At 35.2% G+C, this 25,694-nt stretch overlaps 1 protein-coding gene across 2 annotated transcripts in view; it reads right to left on the reverse strand.

Annotated features, from left to right (window-relative positions):
* LOC140442989 (solute carrier family 35 member F3) overlaps window positions 1-25,694 on the reverse strand; it is a 185,505-nt gene that overhangs the window by 104,891 nt on the left and 54,920 nt on the right. For both annotated transcript variants that reach the window (XM_072533982.1, XM_072533983.1), the window contains exons 4-7: window positions 18,325-18,493; window positions 10,609-10,787; window positions 7,566-7,694; window positions 6,747-6,936 (exon numbers count right to left, since the gene is read on the reverse strand). In XM_072533982.1, coding sequence (XP_072390083.1) covers window positions 6,747-6,936; window positions 7,566-7,694; window positions 10,609-10,787; window positions 18,325-18,493 — 667 coding nt within the window. The remainder of the gene's footprint in view (window positions 1-6,746; window positions 6,937-7,565; window positions 7,695-10,608; window positions 10,788-18,324; window positions 18,494-25,694) is intronic.

Genomic DNA, 25,694 nt, shown 5'->3' on the forward strand with positions numbered 1-25,694 from the left:
GATGACCAATCTACTTTCCACTATCCACGCGTTAATCAAGAACAATATACCATGGCAGACCTGTGAAAAGTCGACTACATTTTTGAATGTGAGAGGTGGCATTCTGATTTTTGCAGAAAGGATTGACTTCAATAATAATAATTGACTTAGTCTCCCTCCCAAATAGGTCGAGGATATTAATAAAAAAATTAAGATATTAAATAGTCACCAAGGAAGAAGAAACACCCACAACAAAAGGAAGGTTCAGAGAAATCAGCAATGAGCTGAAAGAACTGATAAAAGAAAAAACAGAAAAAGAATAAGAGGCAACAGAACAAAAAACCAAGAAGATAAAGAATTGCTAACAAACTGAACAGGGAAATCAAAAAACAATTAGAAGAACACAAAATGAATACCATACACAGAAACAGACAAAGCGGAAGTAATAAAAAACACGCTAGAAAGAGGATTTTTGAAGAACTATCATCGTGATAAAGATTTAGACTTGACAGAAGAAGTAAAAAGAAGTTTAAGAAATCTAAAAAGAAAGAAGGGTAACATAGGTTACCCTTCACCTTCACATTACTCACACCTTTCCTAAAGAATTCAGACAACTGATCAACTATACCAACGCCAAGAAAGCTCCAGGACCGGACAACATTACGAAAAGAGCTCTGAAAAATCTACCAGCAAAGGCAATACTATACATAGTAAATATATTCAACCACATCCTAAGATACTTTCCTGATAGATTGAAGGAGCTCACGTAATAATAATTGAAAAACCAGACAAAAATGACAAATTTCCATAAAACTCTCGATCAATAAGCTTATTACCAGTTAAAGCAAGATCTTGGAGTGAATCATACTACAGTTTAGTTTTAGATCCGAACACTCATGCTTACTTCAGGTTCTAAGACTAACTGAATATGTCACGAAAAGGTTCAATGAAAAGAAATATACAGCAGCAGCCTTTCTAGATGTCAGTAAAGCTTTTGATATAGTATGGAACGAAGACCTGCTGTATAAAATGAGCTAGTATGGTTATAACGAGGCGATGACTTGTCTCCTCTCGTCATACCTAGCCGACAAAAGGTTCAGAGTTAGGATGGGGCCCGAAGTCAGGACTATGGAAGCTGGTGTACCACAGAGGGCGGTGCTGTCGCCATACTTATACACCATATATACGGTAGACACACCATATAAACTCAGTTTAATGTTAAGCCTGTACGTAGACATTGCAGTTGCTAGCAGTATTAATCCAGATCTAGCTACCAGACATCTACAAACAGCACTAAACGAACTTGAGGCATGGTATGTGCAGTGGAAAATAGCCATCAACTCTACCAAAACACAGGCGGTTGGTACCAAAAACGAAAATGTAGACCAAATGGGGTACTATCTCTATTCGATATTCCAATCTAATGGTCAAACCAAGCCAAATATCTAGGCATAACGTTGAATAAAAGCTAACCTTCAAAGAACACGTAAAACAAACGGTCAACAAAACTAAAGTACTCAGGAGTCAACTCTCATCACTAATAGGTCAAAAGAGTAAACTGAAAATTAAAACAAAGATTAGGATGGAAAACTGCATAATTTTGCCCGAGAAAGCTAACATACGCCTCAGCAGCATGAAAATTTATGTGTAAAAACAACAGCAAAAGGAATCAGACCGTCCAGAACTTCACAATCAGAGAGGCTCTGAATATTCCTAAGTACGTCTTAATAAGGTACGTATTTAAGGATTCACAATAAAAGAGAATCCTGAGAACAATAGACGAAACAACACACGAGATACTCAACAACCTCAGGAACCACGAAAACGTAAGGATGATACATAGACGGCCCAGGCAGCAGCTAGTAGGATATAGAGGAAACCCAAAAGATTAATAAAGAATGAGATAGCCATACGATAGTCTAACATATGCAGTAACAGAAAAACATCCATGTATTACCGTAAACCGGGGTAACTTTGCCCCTGCCAGGGTAACTTTGCTCCATTACTAAAAAAAGTTTCATTTTAATGTACCGATGAATTAATAACCGTCTTCACAAAACGCGCGTCGCCGTTTTACTGGTTGCCTATTGACACAGTCTCCTTGCGTGCAGCATAGACTTGCTCTTCCATTTACATGCCTACAGCGAGTCGAGAAGGTAGTAGTGTAAAAACTTCGATAAAAACTATGTATGAAATTTGGTGTGTGTAGAAAAGTTGTGCTATTATCTCACAAGTAAGTATTTGTGTATGCGTTAAGTGTATACTGTTTATCAACTTTTTTACTCAATTGTGACTTATAATTGAACAAATGATAAACTTTTCTTTTTCTAACCTAATTTTACAAATTATCAGGTGATTCGGGGTAACTTTGCACCAAAAAAGTGGCGCAAAGTTACCCCGAAATATATATTATGTTTAATATATATATTTGTTACAGATATGCCTAGAACACCTAAAAGAGTACTAGGATCACGGCGCTATGCTGACTATACACAAGAAACCCTACAAGAGTGTTTAAATGAAATAAGAAGAGGTGAAATCTCACACAGAAGGGCAGAAGAAAAATATAAGATTCCAAGAAGGACTATTTTAAATAAACTTAAAGGGAAACATTCCAAAACGCCAGGGAGGCAAAACGTATTTACTCCCGGCGAAGAAAACCAATTTGTCAATTGCCTGATTTATATGGGAGAGTATGGGTTCCCTATTTACGCAAGGGAACTGAGAAACATTATCAAAAATTATTTAAACCGTTGTGGAAGAGATGTCAAAATTTTCAAGGATAACTTCCCTGGAGAGGATTGGATCAAAAAATTTATGGTCAGACATCCTGAAATTTTCCCACGTTTTGCAGAAAACATTAAACGTGTACGAGCAGGAGTTGACGAAAACATATTGAGAAGATTTTTCGAAAATCTGGCAGTCGAGTTAGACGGCGTTCCTCCAACAAATATATGGAATTGTGATGAAACTAATCTCACTGATGATCCTGGCAAAAAGAAAGTCATTGTCAAGAGAGGTTGCAAGTATCCAGAACTAATTAGAAACGCTTCAAAGACCTCTGTGTCCATTATGTTCTGTGGAAACGGCAAAGGTGAACTTTTACCGCCCTATGTTGTTTACCGGGCTGCTAAAATGTGGACTACTTGGGCTGAGAATGGGCCAAAAGGATGCCGTTACAACGCTAGTAGTTCTGGATGGTTCGATGTAAATATTTTTACAGATTGGCTTGAATTCCAGTTGGTACCTAGGTTTAGGAAGCTGAATGGTAAAAAGGTATTACTATGCGACAACCTCTCTTCACATATTACAGTACATGCACTTCAACTCTGTCGTGAAAACGACATTCATTTAATTTGTCTGCCTCCAAACAGTACACATTTGACGCAACCTCTAGACGTGGCTTTCTTTCGGCCCCTAAAAAGAGCCTGGCGAAAAATTTTGTCAGATTGGAAAAGTACTGAAAATGGCATCCGCAACACTAATATACAAAAGCAACACTTTCCTCCATTGTTGTCAAAGGTAATAGACTTGCTTGGTCCACAAATCAAATCTAATTTAGAGGCAGGGTTTCGAAAATGTGGAATATTTCCCCTGAATGTTGAGGAAGTACTAAGCCGAATACCACGAAAATGCGACCCATCTGTTGTGCAATCGGAGTTTTTAAAAGCCCTCGAAGCAAAAAGATCCGATTTGACAAAAACTGTTAACCACCGCAGAAAAAAAATTAATGTTCCAGCTGGAAAAAGTTTTTGTGCAGTCAACGATGCATATATGGAAGAACCTACAACCTCTGGCATGAATACCAATAAGCAACGACGAAGCATAACTCCTGACGAATCTTCCGATGAGGAATCAAATATTGTTCGCTTTAGAGCTAAAGAGATGGTATTTGATGATAATTCATCGGACGATGTAGACTTTGAAGAGCTTGCCAGGGAGAAAGAAGTTGAAAATGAATTTGTAAATTTTTTAGAAGACAAAGAAAACAAACATAATAATTTTGAAAGTGTTGTTCGAGAAGTGGGACGTTTTGTAGTGTTTTCTTACGAAAGCCACCTATACCCCGGGCGCATTATGGCTTTTGATGATAAAACGGTAACCATTAGCGCAATGGAAAAGTCTCTCAAACTGTGGAAGTGGCCCTCAAAAAAGGATGAACTGACTTACCTATGGACTGATGTACTAGGCTGTATTAATACTCCTAAACAAGTTTCTAAAAGGGGAACTTTTACAATTCCTGAATTAAGTTCACGTTATAATTAACACTTTTGTTTATTCTTTTCAAATAAATAACGCTACCTTCTTTTTTAGTTTTTTTTTTGCACAAATAATATTTTTGGAGCAAGGTTAATATAAGCAACCCATTAGCTTTGCTCCAACTATATGTTACTATACAAAATTTCATGCTTTTATGAGGTGGAGCAAAGTTACCCCACACTATAGGTAACTTTGCTCCACTTTTTATTAAAAAAAAAAATGTAATTAATTATTGTTAGAATAAAAAATACCACACAATATTTACATTGTATACCTTCTTCATGGGTTATTAAAAAAAAACATAATACTAGTAGAAATTTTATACACTTTTTCTCGCAATTCCTTTAATAACTCCTAAAAGTGGAGCAAAGTTACCCCAGTTTACGGTATCTTATTTCTTCTATTTAGTGATGTTTTATTTCCCTAACTGATAAAAACCAAAAAATGTACACACGGGATATGTGATGGCCGTAAACTCCTGGGAGTGCCCACCACACCCATTGCTACTTTCTTTCTAGTATCATTTCATCTTAATCTTCACTAAAAACCCTCTGTTACAGCAATTATGCCAACGATGCACCCACATTAAGTGAATTCTGAGGCACAAACATAAAGACGCCCCTCACGCTATTGCTCCTCAGACAAAACAGCTCTTCAGGCAGGTCAAAGGACCAACAGCCTTAAAATCTTAGCATCGAGGTCACGTATGACAAGCGTGAGCTCGGTGACCAGACCTTTCGGGCACTCAGCCGGTGAGGAGAACAAAATTTATTTTGCCGATTCGGCGGCTGAGTGACCGAGCACACAAAAATCCGGACATCTGTCCGGAACACACTTTTGGGGCACAAGTCCAAGGTCAAGTCAAATAATAAATTCAATCAGTCATAGGGAGAAAAGCCATAGGAAGTCTAGCTACCCCTAAAATTAGGTGGCCTAACCACACAAAGTAAAACAGACATTGTCCCATTACCCAGGGCATCCAAAGTAACGCTCAGTACAAAAGCATCCTCATTCGTTATGTCCTGCGATGGGGAGGGGTGGTTGGTTATAGCTTGGTAGTCAAAAAGGTACCGTTCCATTAAGGAGTGTGACCGGTTTGATCTTCGGACATGTGTGTTTCACTGATTATTAGAACAAACATGTCACTTGGAGCTGGGGTTTGTATAAATTGTGCATGCATATGTATTTAAAAATGATTAAAAACATCGTTTTTTTCTGCTTTCCTTGCTTATAACTTTAAAACGATTGATTTTGGAGCAAAGTAGTAATTTAATAAAGTAGCAATAATTTTATATTAGATACGACTGGCTAAAAATGATTTCATTTATTACCCTTGCTGTAAAATAGCAATTAATACAAAAAAAAGGAAAACAAGCCATTTCTTATTTAATTATTTTTTAACGACCTAGATTATAATTAGGACCTTTATAATTCGTTTAAAAAAATCTTTATAACTTTATAACTTTGTTGTAAATGCCGGTCAACTTTGACCGGTTATATCTCACGAACCACTACTCATAATTAAACTTTGTTTTTTTTTTAAAAAGCGTGTTGCGAGTCTTTTCCAACCCTGTTTTCAGAATTTAATTTAAACTTATAGTTTACAAAGTCAAAAAATTGTTTACAATTTTAAAAAATTCCTAAGGCTGCCCAAAGAATCCGATTTCAGTATGAAGTGCGTTGGATAGATAAAAAATTGACAAAATTCTATATGATTTAGTTCTTGTTGTGCAAGATTTTAAAGAATTTCAATTTTTTTAAAATTTAGATTGCAAAATTATTATGCCGATGGAAAAATTTCATGAGGCATTACATGAACTATTTGACCAATTAAAAAAGATAAATACACAACAAATATTTTTAGGGGATTGGAATACAAGAATACGAAGAGAATAGAACAGAAGAATGGGAATATGGGGAGTTCAGGAGGAGAAAACTTAAATACAAATGGAGTAAGAATGATTAAGATGTACATGACAAAGAATTTAACAATAATAAATACTTTCTGACATTAAAAGGATGCTGAATATATGTATTGTATAGGTATGGCAAACGGTAAAATCGCTTAGAACATTTCACAGTATTTTAATGTTTATTTTAAATTATTTTCAGTTTTTTAACACTAACACTAAAAACACAATTAATTTATAATATTGATTTCCTTAACCGTATTATTTTCTCTGCAGACTCTCTTGCTTAAGTCCTAGATTTTAGTAGAAGTTTCTCGGCGCTAGCGCGGCTAGAGCACCTTTGAATAATTTTGACAGATCTAGGAAACTTCCTTAAACATACACTCGAATTTTCGATCAGCGCCGTAGTAAGGGCTTGTTATAACAGTATACATATAATTTTATTTATCCATATACGTATATTTCATAATATACAAAGAATATACAACTATATATCTACAGTCAGATAAAAATAATGACCGTTTTCTTATTTTTTGTTTAGTTTTTGTATTCTTGATTTTCTATATTCCTTTTAAACTGTCAACCACGTCAACTTACCTAGAGAAAGAACACTTGATGTTAGCAACGCCGGCCACGGCAACATATCCCAGTGAAGCGTCTCGACGCCCATTAGGAACAATCCCAGACAGAGTGGCCAAAGAAAAGCTGCATTCAGCATGCCGATGAGCGAGAAGAAAAGCGCCACTTGTCCGTACGTTGCATCACCAATTACTTTCTTGAACAGCACCTAAAAATTGGTAAAAATAATCTAATCAAAATTAAACGGTCATTCATAAGTACTTAAGTAATTTAAAAACGAAGTTTTTATACTGTTCAACCATTCATTGAATAGGGTCTCTACCAACATACCTAGGCCCTTAAAGTATATCTTTAAAAAATTTGGAAAGTGAAATGTTTTAAGTTTTGCAATATCCTGAATTAGCCTTAGGTTCGCACCAATAGCCGACTCTCCCCTACTGCATTCTGCTGATGGGTAAATTTTAGATTATTAGTTCATAAAACACATAACGCATGCAATGAGAGCTCCAGTTAATAGAATGCATAGTTTTAGTAGCAAAATCTAAGATAAAAATAGAAGGAGAAAACCAAGGTATAGATGGAGAGATAAACTTGATGTACATGTAAGGAAGTTAAACATTAGCAGCGAAAAGGAAAATACTAAAGATAGAAAACTATGGAAAGAAATTGTTAATCACGCAATAAGCATCCTAAGCTTATACAGGGTGACCAACAAACAATGAACCTTGACCATATCCATCCAAAATTTGGCCATAGCCAAACTCATCCAAAACGGGCAAATTTAAAAATTTACTAAGGCTTAGAGTACCTATTGCTAAAATATTATCTTTGGCTTACTTTGTAAACTGCTGATCCAGCCGCAGCAGAAGTAGCCAAAACAACTCCTCCAAGTGTTGGACTCCCAGTAATGCCATCCATATAAGCCAATAAGGCTACACCGGTGTCGCAGATTATCACAGCCATTATCTGAAAAAAAAGTCGTATCAGTATTTCCTAGTTTCGTAAATTTATGGAAAGCCTTTATTAGAGTTAAGCTGGAGGATTTTATTACATTATTGTACAACAGGGAAGTCTCATAAAACTTAATATGAACATTCATAGACATTTATATATATATAAAAAAAAAACAAAATCAAAGTGCAAATAAATGGTAAATTTACAAAATCCATTAAAGTATAAAGTGGTAATAAACAAGGGGATTCACGAAACCCAATATTATAAATTAAAATGATGGTTAAAGGTAATAATGGAAGGGCGCGAAGTAAAAGAGAGAATGTAGATGTACAAATGTTACACTATGTATACTATTCTCGTAGCTGAGAATGAAGATGAACTTTAAAAGATTCGAAACAAACTATTTCTATATAAAAAAAAAACAAATATTTTGGTCATTATTTTATTTCAAGTATATACCTTAAAAATATAAATTTTTGTTGCAAAAACAACCCCTGTAAGCCAAATTATTCTTAAAGTACATTCCTAAGTGAACTTTTATTGCCAAGGGAGATAGTCACACAACTTTCCGTCATTGTGCAACTGAAAGTAACGAAGATAGATTAAAAAACTTTTATAAACCTCCAGAAAGTTCAATTCGAACGTTAGAAGGAACTTATTTAATAAAATAATAATCTTTTTGGATTACTTCTCAAGAACGATGTCTGGAGAGAGAGTTGAAATATTTAGCGGAAATTCTGAAGGGTGAGTTTATTGCTACAATTATTTTGGAAGATAAGATTTTATAATGTGTACAGCTCTGTCTCTAAAAAATATTTCTTAATCTATTGCTAATAATTTTGAAATAAATTTTATAAATTGTATTTAATAGACTAATACTGAGATATAAAATGCAGGACAATTATTTCATGTGGCAAAAGATCGAGAATATCTCGCAATGGTGATCGACAGTGTCGGATAATTCTGATATGACACGTGAAGAAGAAGACTAGTACCTCTGTTTGTTGTTTTCTGTTGCTCTTTTGTTCTTTTAATAATAGCTATTCTGATAATCTCCGTGAATTACTACATCGTTATATATTGAATTAAATAAAGGTTCGGCTCTTCTAAATATTTATCTAAAAAACTGTTATGGTTATGCCACAGATTTTTATGATTTTGTATCCACTGTTCATGATTCCAATGTTTAATGATTCTTAAGTGGCAGTAGACTTTTCTATTCGACCATAGTTTTTACTCTACTATAGTAGATTTTTCTATTCATACTTACTTCGGTTTCCGAAACCGGGAAAACAATTAAGAGAGCCTGGATTGTATAGACTATATGCATGTTAAATACCTTAGGCAAGGTTTTTGAGATTCTTGTGAAGACAAAGCTGGAGAAGGAGAAAAAAGTGGCATATCCGATCACTAGTATGGGATCAGGAAACAAAAATCTGAGGTTGACGCTATAAGCAGGATGAAGAGGGGTATATCCATATGTAAAAGCAGAAGGAATGTAGGTTTCTTCGTCGATATAAGATCTGATTTTAATAGGGCTAGGTAGTCACTTACGGATATCTTCCTTCCTGTAGAACTTAATTAGGGACTGCTTCACAGATAAATATATTAACATTACGAGGGTTAACTCTATGAAGAATATGGCAGCAATTTTGCAGGGCCCCGCCCTGGAGTCATTGCTTTTAAATGTACTGTACAATGAGTATTTGAAGACCGATATAGACATTGGCGTATGCAAATGACCTAGTGGGGCTGGTGGAGCATGAGAAAAACTAGTCACTTATGTAAAGAGAGAACCGAGCCCTCAACAAAGTGAAGACGTGGATGGGAAGCAGGGATCGCATGCTGGCGACCGAGAATACTGAAGCTATGATCCTAAATGATCCAAAGGCAAGAGACCATAAAGTTTTTGTCCTGGATGAAGAAAGGATCTTCCCTTCCAAAAGAGTAAAGTACTTGAGAGTAGTCTTCCAAAAAGTGGAGTAGAATTAAAAATATCGCAGAATGGATAATGCGCGGTGACAAAGACAGTAATTATTTTTTCATCTAGTTCCTAATGGGGCACGGCTCCTTCAGGGTCTACGAAACTGTACAGACTGTGGAGCGGCTGACACGGCCAAGCACTGGGTATTCGAGGGCAGAGTGTTCGACAAGGACAGAAACGAATTACACAGAAAGGTAGGTAGGATAGGTGCAAATACCATGATGCAGGTAGCATTGAAGAGAAAAGACTGAATACGAGGCAATACTGGAAGTAGTGAGTCGAATTGTCAGAAAGAAGGAATTATTAGAGAGATATCTACAACAAAGATAAGAGAAAGCAAGTAAGAGAGAGAGAGAGAGAGAGAGAGAGAGAGAGAGAGAGAGAGAGAGAGAGGGAGAGAGAGAGAGAGAAAAGACCAGCTATTCATGTGGTGCAGCGGTTAGGAGAGGAACTACCCCATGAGTAGTCCAATGGAGAGGACTTTAGTTGGTAGGCAGCGAGCTACGGATGTATCTGTTCGCACGACTCCTCTGCTGGAACAGTGTGCAGATGGGCCCTTTCAACCGAATCCATCATGCACCAAGTCATCCTTAACAGGATACGACCTGGTATGGTAATTAGAAGATTTAGTGCTTCCTTTCCATAAAAAACATAGTTTTTATCAACTTAATGAGCAAAAGTTTGTATTTCATGTATATTATTTTGTATTTACATATGTTTGCCTTTATATCCATTCTACTTCATTTTAGTTTCCGTACAAATTTCGTTGTTTTACCGTTTTCCTTTTAATTTATTTCATATATTTTTTAATTTATTTATGTATAAAAAAACCGTCGCGAAGAAATCCCAAATAATTTTTTTTTTACCACTAATGTTTTTACAATTAAATAAAGGTGTTACCTTTTGAACCTAACATATTGAATAGTGGGCGATTGTACTTACTCTTATACCGACGAACTGTTCGTGTAGAATGACCCAAGAAAGAAGATAGACGAAAGAAACATTCGTCGCAAAGAGTGCCATGACGTCAGTCGCTAGAAGTATCCTTAAGGACATTATGTACATGTAGTTCGTTCCGACCCACAGAATACAGAAGAGGCTGCAGCGTGTCATGAATCTCACTGAAAAGAAAACAAAACAAAAAGTTTTAAAAATTGCGAGATAAAAATTCGTTTAATCGTGTAGTTAAGAAAATATTCATTGCTTTAATAACATTAATTATGGGATTAAACCGCTAAGTTAGTTATATTTTGTTGGGAAAACCTTGCAGATGTTTTAACAAAAACTCATTTGCCATTGTTTACGAATCGCGTTAGGTCGAATGTTATATTGAGAAACAGCCATATAATAGACAAACGATTTATTTTAACCAAAACATTGATCTTCTATTTAACATTTAGCTGTAGACCTAATAATCCTTAAAATATGATCTTATCAATCTTTGTTCTCATGTGTCTAAGTACTACTATAACGAATAAGACGATTGGTCATCTTCATTTAAAATGTTTACAATTTCCCGTGATTGTGACTTTAGAAATTTGCTTAATTAGCTTAGGATTTTCATGTTTCGTGTATACTTGCGACACTCCTCAGTGTTGAGTGAGGAGTAGGCAGATTGAGACTCAGAGTATGAATTACAGGTATCTCTCGGGGTTCGGGGTCTCAATCTGCCTACTCCCCTCACTCGAGACGTACCAGTATCGTGTTCTATATTGCAAGAACTTGCAGTGTTTTATAAGAGATAATGTATCTTGGGTGATTTGATGTTTAGAGTCCAAGATGGAAATGGTTTCATCGATGGGAATGTTGGTGAATAAAGAAACCATGTCAAAACTGACTAGTATGTCTGAGGGTGAAATAGAAAAGTTTTTCAGAAGATCAATGAAATGAATAGAGTTTTTGACAAAGGACGGGGCGTTTTCGGCTAATGGTTGTAAGGATGAAGCGAGATGTTTTGCCAATTTCTGAGTGGAACAGTTGTATGCACTGACGATGGGTCTTAGGGAAACATTGGGCTTATGGATTTTTGGAAGGCCGTATATCTTTGGAAATCGGGATGATTTTTCTCTGGGTATAAGAGATTTTTTGAGGTCTGGACTTATTTATAATGGATTTGGTCGTTTTTTCTAGATATGTGGTTGGATCATTTTAGACATGTTTGTATTCTGTGGAATTCAAAAGTTCGGACATTTTGTCGAAATAGTTAGAAGAGTTGAGAATGACGGTGGTATTACCTTTGTCGGCCGGAAGGATGATGATGTCAGGGTTGTTGTAAAGTTCTTTGAGGGCACGTCTTTCTGAAAGACTGACATTTGAAGATGGGGGTTTGGAAGTACGGAGAATTCTGGCGACATCTTGTCTGGCAACTTCGGCTTGGTCGGAAGGAAGATGGGAAATAGCTTCTTCGGTTGGACAAATAATTTTCTCAGTTGGAATGGAAAGAGGAGTGACAGAGAAATTGAAGCCTTTTGACAGAGCTTTGGTAGCTGAATCAGATATGTGAATATCTGAGAAATTGTGAACAACAGTAGAAGGTTGTTGATTTGAAATGGGCGGTGGATTTTGCTGAGAGATAAGTTGGTCCAGTTTGCGTTTCTGGGTTTGTGTTTTGTTGTCAGAAATGTGTTGGGCTTTTTGGTGAGAAAGACGATCGAAAGTGTCCCATAATAATGGATGGATATTGAAAGAGTGGATGTCATTGTAGGTTTTAAGAAGTTGGGAATTTGTTGTATCTAAGTTGCGTCGGGTGGAATGAATTGAATTTCTAAGAAGCGAAAAACTAGTGGCTCTAAGAATTTTGGAAATTGATGAAGATTTGGTGTGATGTTTAACTTGTAAATATTTTGGAATGACTTGATCGTCACGACATGATTTAAGAAAAGCAAGATCACAGCGAAGACGGTATTTGCGTGTTAGGCAACATGGCGACCCCTGCTTCAGCGACCTCCCGCCCACACCCCTCAGGCCGCGTCAGTTCAGACCACGTCAGCGCATACTGTTCCCGCGCATACAGCGAGTATAAAAGCAGCCACACAGGGTAAGACCGGTTGTCACTCGACACTGAGGAGTAGGCAGATTGAGACCTCAGTGCCGAGAGACAGTTCTTGCAATATAGAACACGATACTGGTACGTCTCGAGTGAGGGGAGTAGGCAGATTGAGACCCCGAACTCAAACCGAACCGTATCACTCTTGATAATGGCTCCAAAATGGGTGCCGAAACGTCGAGTTTTAAATTCTCAACGCGGTTCTTCCCGAGAACTCCGTAATTTTCATTTATCTGACCGCGGAAACTTATCCGAACATATATATATATATATATATATATATATATATATATATATATATATATATATATATAATATATATACAAAACTCAAATATTTAGGTGTGCAGCGGAAGATAGGACAAAGAAGTACTCTTTTTTAGTCTACCAAGCTTTCGCAAATCTTTATTTGCATCATCAGGGTGCTACAATAAACAAAATTAGTACAAAATACAGAAAAAAAATAAAAATATTTATAACCTAAATAAATTTTATTTTGTGAATAAGTACATGTTCTGTAATTATTTTAACATAATTTTATTTAAGTGTTTATGTATATGTGTTTTAAAGTATTTTAAATATGTGTTTGTTAAAGAACGTTTTTTAAAAACAATTTTGTAGGGGTCAAATGAGTTGCTCATTTTATTTGATTAACATCACGACAACTAACCTCAATTAGTGTAAGATGCAAATTAATTATTTTTTTTTCTGTATTTTGTACAAATAAAGATTTGCGAAAGCTTGGTAGACTAAAAAAGAGTACTTCTTTGTCCTATCTTCCGTTGCACACCCAAATATTTGAGTTTTGTATTCTATTTGATCAACGTTGATTACAAGCGTTTATCGCTTTTTCAGGATATATATATATCTATATATATATATATATATATATATATATATATATATATATATATATATATATATATATATATATATATATATATATATGTATATATATATATATATAAATATATATAAACGAAGTACTCCCAAGAAAACATCTACAATAAAAAATATATGCTTATAAATTACGTATGAAAAACAGTTTGGTAAATTCATGTATATACTTCCCACATTTTCCATTAAGGAACAACCATACATTAGGTATTTTCCCTTTCAGAGCATGCTTTTGTTAATTTGTAAATTTAAAATACATTACACGCAAGTGACTAATGCAAAGTTCGCGTGAATTTCAAAACTCATCACTAACAAAAATGTTGAAAATTAAAAAGAAAAAGAATCCATTATGCCACCGGCTAACGGGTGTTTGGCTTTCGCTTTCGCCTAGGCCCATAAAGCCGTTATATTTTGTGTAATTTCGAAGATGATTTTAATTACAGTTTCTATAGTAAATTATGTGAGAAATATTTTGCCGAATTGAATTTTTTTACATTTAATATTGTTTTGTTTTTCATCGAAGATTAACTGAATTCATTTAAGCGCTCGTATTATTTCTTCTATAGTAAAATCTACAGTTAGAATGCAGTGTAAGTAAGAAAGGCAATGTATTTCTTACGGGAGAACGACCTATCACGTTGCCGCATGCCGGTTTGCCGAGAGCGGCACATTAGGACTGGATTTAACAGGTTCATTGCGTAAGGCGCGGATTTGCGTCCAGGCCGTTCATTCCTCGGTGCTAACGGCGCGGATCCGCGCTTTAACATGACTTCTATTTATAGTATATTTTATTAGCACGAGAGTTGTGCGTTTATTTGCTACATCAGCTTCTAAAAGTAGCATCAGCTAACGGAAGTTACGTCACAGTTTGTCACTTTTGTTGTTTCCTTTTATTCTGACACGTGTTTGACTATTGCAATGATGGAGAATGCAGAGCCAGGTTGTTCTCAGCCAAAACGTAAAAAAATATCCGTAAAAAATCCTAAAAAGTTAACAGAAGAAGAACTTGAATAGTTTGATGAGGTGATTGGGGAAGAAGGACAATGTAAACCTTGTTTATACCGATGAGTCTTGAATTAACGTTGGTGCTTCAGTTAAAAAGGAGAGGGAGGGGAGGGACACAACGATCAAGAATCTACGAGATGCTTTCATAAAAGAGCTCTCTACTGGACTGCAATCTCCAGTCCAAAGAGGTCCTCGGTTTGTTCTTCTTTATGTTGGAAGCGAAACTGGTTTTGTGGCACGAGCCGAATTAACTTTCTTGGTCAACAAGGGAACCGCTGATTACCACGACGAAATAGACGGAGATCTATATGAAGAATGGTTTAAGAAGATGATTCCAAACTTGCCGACAGACAAAAAAACGTTGTCATTTTGGATAACGCGTCATACCACTCCTGAAAATTTGATTTCCCGAAAAAATTGTGGAACCAAAGGCAAATCAAGGATTGGCAAATCTAAAAGAACATTTTATTCGAGGAAGATTACCTAAAAAGTGAATTATTGGATACTGCGGCCGCATTTAGAGACGAGTACAGGTAAAAAATTGAAACAATTCCGGAAAAATATGGCGTTAAGATTTTGAGACTGCCGCCTTACCATTGCGAGCTAAACACGATTGAGATGATGTGGAGGCAAGTATGTGGCTTCAAACAACGTCGATTTTAGAGAAAAATAAGTAGAACACTTGATAAAAGAAACTTACCAACGCGTATCTAAAGAGCAGTGGCATAATTATGTGAACCAAGTCAAGAAAGTAGAAAAAAAAATGTTTGCGGTGGACAATTTGCAGGAAGATATTGAACCGGTGATAATTAATATAGGAGATGATGAGGATTAGGACGATTTAGATATGGATTGGGATTAGTATTAATTAACGAGAAATACCTCAGATTTAATGTTCATTTATTTTTTTAGCATTGTACGTACAGTACATTTCAGTTATGATCTTCTTGTGCATTTTATATATATATATCTGTATATATATATATTTATCGTCTCATATAGGGTAAACTATTTGCGTTTTTTTGTATAAATGTATATAAGTATTTACGAGGTATTAGATGTTTTATGTATATAGGCATTTTTTATAGAACTTTGATCAGATAAAAGGCATATATCGAGCACAGTTTAATTTAATCTTGCCCAAGTACTTTCGATCCCTAGATCATCTTCAGGAGCATCTGAAATAAGCCAAGAAACGTTTTTTTATAACTAAAGAAATTGATTAACTTCGATAAAAACTCGAAGTTTATGGTTGATAAAGAGTTTTTATGTGATTAACGTTTATAGACTTACTTCTCAATTGCGGCCTATCCGACAAGAACAAAATGTCATAAACATATAAATGTACATCACACTACACTACAAAAGGACAAAAAAACACTTTAAAATTATTTAAGAAAGGCTACATTATGTGCAGAAGCCGGAGACAGAATGGCTCCCGATCTAACGGAAATGTTGGGGTGACATGTGACAAATGACAGCTTGGATGAGCAGTCACAATCATAGATATGTGATCTGCACCTTTTAAAATTCTATGAAACTAAGTATTGACCAAAAGTCCAACTGACACTACTATAGGAGGTCACTGATGAAATATAAAATTATATAGAATATTTTTTAAGTAGATTGAATAATCCAGATCTCACACTCAAACATGTCTGTAATAATTAAGGTGTTAGTTTGAGAGCAACTGAAATCGACGTAAAGTAAGAATGCAAGAAAAGGACTAAACAATATATTAGACAGTGGGTAGTTGACTACAATAAAATGGTCTACCAAGCACTATCTGTAATGTAGAAAGGAAGAGATCTGACTATGTAATTAAAATACTAAAATTGAAAATCAAAATTGAAAGCAAAGTATATAAATGGGGTGTAATCCAAGTAGTTCAGTTGAACCCACAGTCAATGGTATAACTATAAAATTAATATGGATGTGCTCAGTGCAGGAAGTCTAAACAGTCGAGCTGGGTCCCCTACGAGGTGAAGCTGTAATAAAGTTTTTAAAAATAGGTTTAAATTTAGTACAATTTAAATTAACTTGAGTATTAAGACAGTGAGAGTTTCCATTTGTTTCCCTTGTAATCTCCAAATCTTCCAATAAATCCAACTCCATATAGTTTTTCTTTCTACTAATGTCATGTAAGATAGATGAACCAGTGTTGATGCTAAAATTGTGTTTACTGGATAATAAGTGTTGACCAAAACTTGAAGAGTTTGGTCTTTTCAAATGTTCTGAAACTCTAGTGGATTACTTTCTAATGGTTCTACCTACATAAGAGGCATCACAATCATCACATTTTAATTTGTAAATACCACTTTTGTCAAGTGTGTTCATCCTATCTTTGGTGTTGATTAAGAAGGAACCTAAGGTGTTGTGTGACTTGAAGGAAATTTTAATGTTATCAATTGTAGAAGTAAAAAGTTTAGATATTTTATTGGAAATGCTGCTAATATAAGTGAAGGAGAAATATCTGGTGTTATTTGAAGCAGTAGGTTATCTGGATTATTCAATCTACTTAAAAAATATTCTATATAATTTTATATTTCATCAGTGACCTCCTATAGTAGTGGCAGTTGTACTTTTGGTCAATACTTAGTTTCATAGAATTTTAAAAGATGCAGATCACATATCTATGATTGTGACTGCTCATCCAAGCTGTCATTTGTCACATGTCACCCCAACATTTCCGTTAGATCGGGAGCCATTCTGTCTCCGGTTTCTGCACATAATGTAGCCTTTCTTAAATAATTTTAAAGTGTTTGTTTGTCCTTTTGTAGTGTAGTGTGATGTACATTTATATGTTTATGACATTTTGTTCTTGTCGGATAGGCCGCAATTGACGAAGTAAGTCTATAAACGTTAATCACATAAAAACTCTTTATCAACCATAAACTTCGAGTTTTTATCGAAGTTAATCAATTTCTTTAGTTATAAAAAAACGTTTCTTGGCTTATTTCAGATACCCCTGAAGATGATCTAGGGATCGAAAGTACTTGGGCAAGATTAAATTAAACTGTGCTCGATATATGCCTTTTATCTGATCAAAGTTCATTTATTCGAGCATTCAACCTTATATTTATTTTTTATAGAATTAATTTGTTTTTTTTGTTTATTCTCTAATTTAACGCAGTAAAATAATGAGTAATTATTTTTGAAACGAAGCGCGTACGGTCCTGATTTCTCAGTTTATCGCCAAACTACCACACACCTACCACTGTACCGCCATGAGCGTCATCACTGCGCGCCGTAAGACCAACACTGTATTCTAACTATGGCTTCTACTATACGGTTTAAACATTTCTTCCCTCTCTTAATATTTTTAAAGGGTCTTTTCAGTTACAAATATTAAAGTAGTTATTGATATTGGCCAAAACGTTTGAAAAACAATAAAGAGGACAAAATATTTGAAATTCACGGTCAGGAAATAACAAATATAATGTATATATACATATATATATATATATATATATATATATATATATATATATATATATATATATATATATAGATATATATATATATATATATATATATATATATATATATATATATATATATATATATATATATATATAAATATTCTTTTGATCGCCCACTGTATTAACTTTTTCTAGCAAAAAACCACTATATTTCCAATTACTTGTTAGATCATATCATATAATGATCTATTCCACTTAAACTAAAAGCACTAAATCGACTTGATCATACCTGCGGTGAATCCTTTATCCCTGAAATCCCTGATGCTTTCCGAAAGGATGTCGGAGATCGATTCGCATCGTCTGTTACTCAATCTGCATAAAAAGTATAATGGAAAGAAGAGCATTGTCCAGTTGGTGACGAACCATGTAGTAAAAAATGGAGCTTGATACGATGTGGTCTGTAAAAAATAAAAATGGATATGAATGGTGTGTTAATATCAGTTAAATTTAGTATGTTGAGTAGCCTGTGATCAATTGCAATCTCCACCAATTTCAATACTGAAATAAGTCCAAATTTATCTTTTAGTTCATAGAGGGCGTAAGCAATGTATGTAATAACTCCAAATTTATAAATGTTTTAGTTCAATAGTGTAACAACTTGACTTGTTACAGTATTGAACAAAAAGGATTATTCTTTCAATGTGAAATCTTTCTCTAAAAATGAGTGAATTTATATTATCAATCTGAATAAAAAGCCTTTTGACTCCCGTGGTGCATTCATATTACATTTGGGGAGAACCAGCGTTCAAGAAATCAACGAGAATGTAGTGGTACGAAAGTTTTTATGCAACATAATTAAAGATAACCCTTCTTCTTCTTGATGTGCCTATCCGTCACGAATGTTCGAGATCATCATGGCAATCTTTATCTTATCTGCAGCAGCGCGGAAAAGCTGCACAGATGTTGTATTGAACCAGATTCTGAGGTTCTTTAACCAAGATGTTCTTCTTCTTCCTGGACCTCGTTTTAAAGGAGAGCATATCTGGATTTATATAATATGTCCGAAGAACTGTAACTTTCGAGATTTGATGGTGGTGGTCAGTACCTCTCGGTTCTTATTCATTCTTCTGAGGACCTCCTCATTTGTGACTCGGTCAGTCCACGGGATCTTAAGCATTCTCCGATATAGCCACATCTCAAATGCTTCCAGTTTTCTGCACATATCTTCGCTCAAGGTCCACGATTCAATACCATAAAAAAGGACAGAGTAGACGTAGCATCGCATCACTTTTACTTTTGTATCAAGAGAGAGGTTGTGACTCTGGAAGAAGGCTCCCATCCGATTAAAGGTGAATCTAGCTTTTCCGATGCGTGCTCTAATCTCCTGGTTGTTGGTCCATTTTTCATTTATGATGGTGCGGTGTAGTGCGTCACTCTTTCTACAGGGGATTGGTTAACGTAGAGTTGACCTTCTGTTATCTTTTTCTTGTTAATTATCATAAGTTTTGTCTCCTTAACGTTTATATTGAGTCCATATTGTTGACTGTAATACGTGATTTTGTTCATAAGAACTTGTAGGTCTTCTAAGTTGTCGGCAAATACTATGGTGTCATCTGCATATCTGATGTTGTTTAGCCGGTAACCATTTAGTAGAACACCTTTTTTAGTTTCGTGCAAAGCTTCGATAAATATTCTTTCAGAGTACAGATTGAAGATTAGAGGAGACAAAATACAACCCTGCCTCACTCCATGCATTATTTTCACATAGTCAGTGTGTTCACTTTTAACTCTGAGATTTGCTGTCTGATGCCAGTAAAGACAAACCAGTAAACATAAATGTGACACAAGCATATGCACCAACAGCAGATAAGTCAGAAGAAGAAATAACTAAGTTCTATAAAGATCTGGAAAAAGCAATAAGACTAACAAAGAAAAAGGACATAAACATAATAATGGGCGACTTTAACGCCAAGGTGGGTCAAGGAAGATATGAAGAGATAATTGGAGAGTACGGCCTTGGAGTTACAAATGAAAGAGGCGACCTGCTGTGTGAATTCTGCCAGGAGAACGGTTTTGTCGTCATGAACACATGGTTTCAGCTCCCACCTCGTAAGTTATATACTTGGAAATCACCAGGAGACCGTCCAAATCGAATAATTAGAAACCAAATTGACTACGTTTTAATAAACAGAAGATTTCGTAACGCTATCAAAAGAATCGCAGCATATCCAGGTGCTGATATTGCATCCGATCATAATCCGCTAATAGCAGATGTGAGGTTAAAACTAGCAAAAATTAAGAGAACAAATACAAACACCAGCACGCCTATAAATACAAGAGAACTGATGAGAGACGAAAATCTGAAGAAGAGTTATGCAAATCAAATTAATGAAAGAATGCGAATAATAGAACAAAATGATGATATCGAAGAGATGGTCAATGTGGTTAGAACCACAAAGATGCATAAAGCAACAGGTCCAGATGAAATTAATATAGAAGCAATAAAACTACTAGACGAGGAGAATATCGAAATCTTGGTAAAGCTGTTCAATAGAATTTATGATACTGGTTACATTCCGCGAGAATGGCTGCAGTCATCCTTTGTGATGATCCCAAAAACAGCTAATGCCACAAAATGCAATGAACACCGCTTAATCAGTTTAATGAGTCACTTGCTGAAACTCTTCCTTAGGATATTACACTCAAGAATGTACAAGATACTAGAAGAACTTAGCGGGTCAACACAATTCGGTTTTAAGGGAGGACTAGGAACAAGAGAGGCAATTTTATGTTTGAACACCTTAATACAAAACTGTTTAGATTAACGAAAAGATGTCTACCTCACCCTCATCGACTACGAGAAGGCATTTGACAATGTTAAACATGATATCATGATGGAACTACTACATAGGGCCAACATTGACCAGAAGGAGATCAGAATTATTCAGAATCTATACTGGAACCAAATGGCAAAGGTGAGGATTGAGCAAGACCAATATACGGATGAATTTGAAATCCGGAAAGGTGTCCGCCAAGGCTGCATACTCTCTCCGATGCTTTTTAATTTATATGTTGAAAATATATTTGCGGAATCATTAGAAGACACAGAATTAGGCATTAAGATGAACGGCATACCAATTAGCAACCTACACTATGCGGACGACACAGTGATTATAACTGATAATTTGAAAGATCAGCAGTTATTACTTGATAGGGTGAATAGCATAGGTAAAAAATATTGCCTCAAAATCAACATTTTGAAAACGAAATATATGGTCATTAGCAGAAACCCTCCAGAAAACCCGATAATATGCATAGGTGACGATCGCATAAAACGCGTGAAAACTTTTAAATACCTTGACAGCACAATCAATGACCAATCGGATCCACAACAAGAGATAAAAACCCGAATACAAATGGCAAGACAAGCTTTTGTGAAATTCAGACCTCTCCTATGTAATCAAAACCTAAATTTCGAAATACGCTACAGAATGGTCAAGTGCTACATATGGTCCATCTTGCTTTCTGGCATGGAAACGTGAACTTTGAAAAAAACATCTATCAACAAACTTGAAGCATTTGAAATGTGGTCATTGAGAAGAATGATGCGCATACCTTGGGTGGATAGAGTTCGAAACGATGACGTAAAAAACGCAAGATTGGTTACCTTGGGCACATATTGAGAGGAGCAAAATATGAAATACCACAGTTAATCCTACAAGGGAAGATCGAAGGTAGGAGAGGAGCCGGCAGCAAACAATTATCCTGGTTAAGAAATATTAAAGAGTGGACAGGAATACACAATACAGGCGAGCTGTGTCACGCCGCCAAGAACAGAATTCTAGTAATGAGATAGTCGCCTACGCACTTTGGTGTATGGCATGTTAAGAAGAAGAAGCCAGTAAAGATTTCTAATTATTTTCAGATCTTGGTTGTTAATTCCTGTTTCTTTTAGTATTTGCATCATCTTGGCGTGCTGTACTCGATCAGACGCTTCCTCGTAATCAACCAGACATGCGTATACGTCGCAGTTGACGTCTCTGCATCTCTGGAGTAAGACTTGTACTGAGAACAAAGCCTCTATAGTACCAACAGCATTTGTGAACCCAAACTGGTTGGGAGAAATTTGACTTTCACACAGCTTGTAGATTCTCTTATGGATTATCTTTAGGGACAATTTTAGGAGATGACTCATGAGGCTTATAGTACGGTAATCTTCGCATTTTTTGGCTCCTTTTTTTTTTGAAGTGCAATAAACTCAGATTTCAGCCATTCTGTTGGTATTTCTCCAGAGTTTTATATGTTGTTGAATATATTTGCGATTATTGCTATTGATTCGTTGTCCATTAGTTTGAGTAGTTCTGCTTGTATATTATCAGGGTCTGTCGCTTTGCCATCCTTCAACTGTGTAATTGCAGAATAAACTTCTTGCTGTATAATTCTTGGTCTATCATTTACCTCTTCTTCTAGCCCAAGGTGTTATCTCTTTGGTCTTCAAATAGTTTTTCTAGATATTCTTTCCACATTCTTATTTTACTCTGTTTGTCCAAGATGATGTTTCCGTCAGAATCAGTTATATTTCCTTTCTGCCTTCGTCTTAGTCCCCATGTGAGTTTTTTAACTTTTCTATGTACATTGTGACTATTGTACTTTGACTGCAGATCTACTGGATCTTTGTAAGGAAAATGCCGTTTTATTGGTTTATTGGCCATTTTACCAACTTTTGCCAGAAAAAGATGGAGTAGAGGAGGGGCCTGAGTCCGATTCTGAATAATTTGTATTTATTTAATTTTGTTTTAAATTAAAACTTTAATTTTCTAACAAGTTAATTGTATTTCTAATCCTATAGTCACCAGACAGACTTCTATTTACAAAAAGTAGCTAATTTACGTCGTAATTCAAAAAAGTTTAGTTCAGTAGTGTAACAATGTCACTAAAGTTTAAATTTCAGTTAGTTAAAATAAATATTATCTAAATATTTTTATACACTAAAATATTCTACAGTCCTATAAAACTAAGTTACTTATTTTCATTCATAAAAAATGAAAATTGAAAAAAATATATAGAATATAAAATAACAAAATTTCTTTTTCTTCGTTTTCTCAAATATTCTAATTTTGGACTTGTCACGCTATTGAAGTGATATATCGAGGTGTTCCTTAAAAAAGAGTTTACTGTATCGCATTTCTTCGGGTACTACGACTTGAAGAATATTTATAAAATATTCTACTAGTAAATTTAATTTATAAAAAAACAAACTGAAATAAATACTTTTCTCAACGTTACCAATTTCAAGAAAGATCCGTAAAAACAATTGTGGAAAATAAGGCCACCTATCACACAACGTAGATAGACATTGATAAAGTCACATTGTGGAAATTCAGCGTTTCCCGGCACAGTTGCACAAGAGCGCGATTACAAATGAAAAATTGGGAAAGGCGGGATGAAAAGCTCCAACAAATTTCTTATAAAAATGAAATAAGCGAACAAGTCGCTGAAATATATTTTCACTCCTCGAGGGTGATTTTTAAAAGCGGTAAACTTGATGATATTTGCGTCTGGGTGTAGATATAATATAAAGATAGGGCAATACGAGTGATGTTTACGGTCTTTTTTTATACAGTTTCTTAATGTTTCTCTTTAACGTAGACAGTGACGAAACGTTAAAATAGTCTCTTTTGCTGTGCATATAGTTACAGTTGAGTCCATGGTACTTTACCCGAGCGTCATTAATACCGGGCGAGATAAAACACATAGTTTTATCTAGCATCATTGTCTTCCACGCATAAAACTTAAGACAAACCAGCTACCGCGTGTTATTAAGTAAAGACACATGTTATTTTTATGAACGGTCCAGACCAGGGGTTCCCAAACTTTTTTGTACAGTTCCCGTCATATAAAACTGGTACACTTTTTTTTCCCAATGTAAACCTGTGTTCGGACTTGACACAATGGTTCGTGAATCAGTTCGTTGTTGCCGTCACAGATAACGGAATTGCACTAAATCTAAATAAAAAAAGAACGTTCAAAAATGTTTAAAGTTTTTATATAGGTATTATTATTATTATCATTAACAACAAAAAACCGTATCTAATAAATTTAATAACCAGAGAGAGGGTTGAGTTAATGGCCAAAATGTTTAAAGGATCTTTAAACGTAGGATATTGGCACAGGGAACATTGGAATGCATCTACTATAATTTTATAATGTGTCTGTCGCACAGCCCTCCTTTTCGCTGATTTGATACAATATTTTCGTTGAATTGAATTATATAAACATAAACAGATAATTCCATTGGAATCCGCCGACCACAGTCCATCCAATCAGAAGGTATAAATAGGCCTGAACTTGTTTATAATAAATTAATAATAAGTTAAGCATTTAAAAAGTTAAATGTTAATTGTATTTAGAGCGTTTATTTATAGTTCGGAAACAAGTATATTGTATTGTATTTTTGAAAATAAAGTTTTTAAAAACGAAGTTTCCACGAAAATAAATTTAATTACTGGCAACGTTGCCCTAGAAATTGGAATGACATATGTGACAAGATCAACTTACACAACTTGAAAAACACGATTTTCGGTTATAAGAGTTGTACCAGTTTTTTATGACGCGAACGGTACCATGCCCACTATTGTTGAATTGAAAGTTTCTCACCTTCCCCACCCCTTAACAATAAATTGTATGGGTCTAGGAACAAAACAAAAACAAACAGTCTTACATAGAAATCAAAACATTTATTTATACTGCCATAAAATACAATAATATAAGTTTTTATAAAATATAAAAATTTTTAATAAAAGAAATACAGAGTAGGCTGGTTAGTGAGATGGATGTGCTTGCATTTTCTTTTCTTTACTATCATCATCATTTGTGCTACAGCCCTATAAAAGAGCCTGGACCTTCCCAAGTCTATTACGCCAGTCAGTTCTATCCATTTCTACTCCATCCCTCCATCTGAGTTTTGGCCTACCCCTACTTCTACTTCCCACAGGTTGTGACATAAGAGATACTACGTCTTTACCTCCAAATATACGTTTATATCTGTGATATATCTCGTAGTTGTACCTCTTTCTCCAAACACCATTTTCACAGATGCCATCGAATATTCTTCTCAGGATCCTTCGTTCAAATATAAACAGGAGGTCATCTGCCTTGAAAATGGTCCATGTCTCCGATCCATATATAAACACTGGTTGTATAAGAGCTTTGTATATGGTTATTTTTATTTTTTGGCTTAAGTTTCTGCTTCTTATATGTCTACTCAGTCCAAAATAGCATTTATTTGCTAGGATTATTCTTCGCTTGATTTCTTTCGTCATGACGTTCTCCTTGATGATCAGGGAGCCTAAGTATGTGAGTTTGTCCACCACTTCAAAGGTAGAGTTATCAACCGTGAATTGGTGGCCGATGTTTCTGGATCTATTATTGGGTGTTGATGCCATTATCTTAGTTTTCTCCTCATTTATTTGCAGGCCCATATTTTTTGAGGCATTTAACAAGGTGGTATACATTTCTTCTAGCCTGCGTGTTGTGCGGGCAACTAGGTCAACATCATCTGAATATGCCAAAATTTGGGATGATTTATTAAAAATGTTTCCTCTGTTGTCTATTTGGGTATCCCTGACCGCCTTTTCCAGAGCTATGTTAAAAAGGAGA

Source organism: Diabrotica undecimpunctata, chromosome 6 (genome assembly GCF_040954645.1).
Source record: "Diabrotica undecimpunctata isolate CICGRU chromosome 6, icDiaUnde3, whole genome shotgun sequence".
Classification (NCBI taxonomy): domain Eukaryota; kingdom Metazoa; phylum Arthropoda; class Insecta; order Coleoptera; family Chrysomelidae; genus Diabrotica; species Diabrotica undecimpunctata.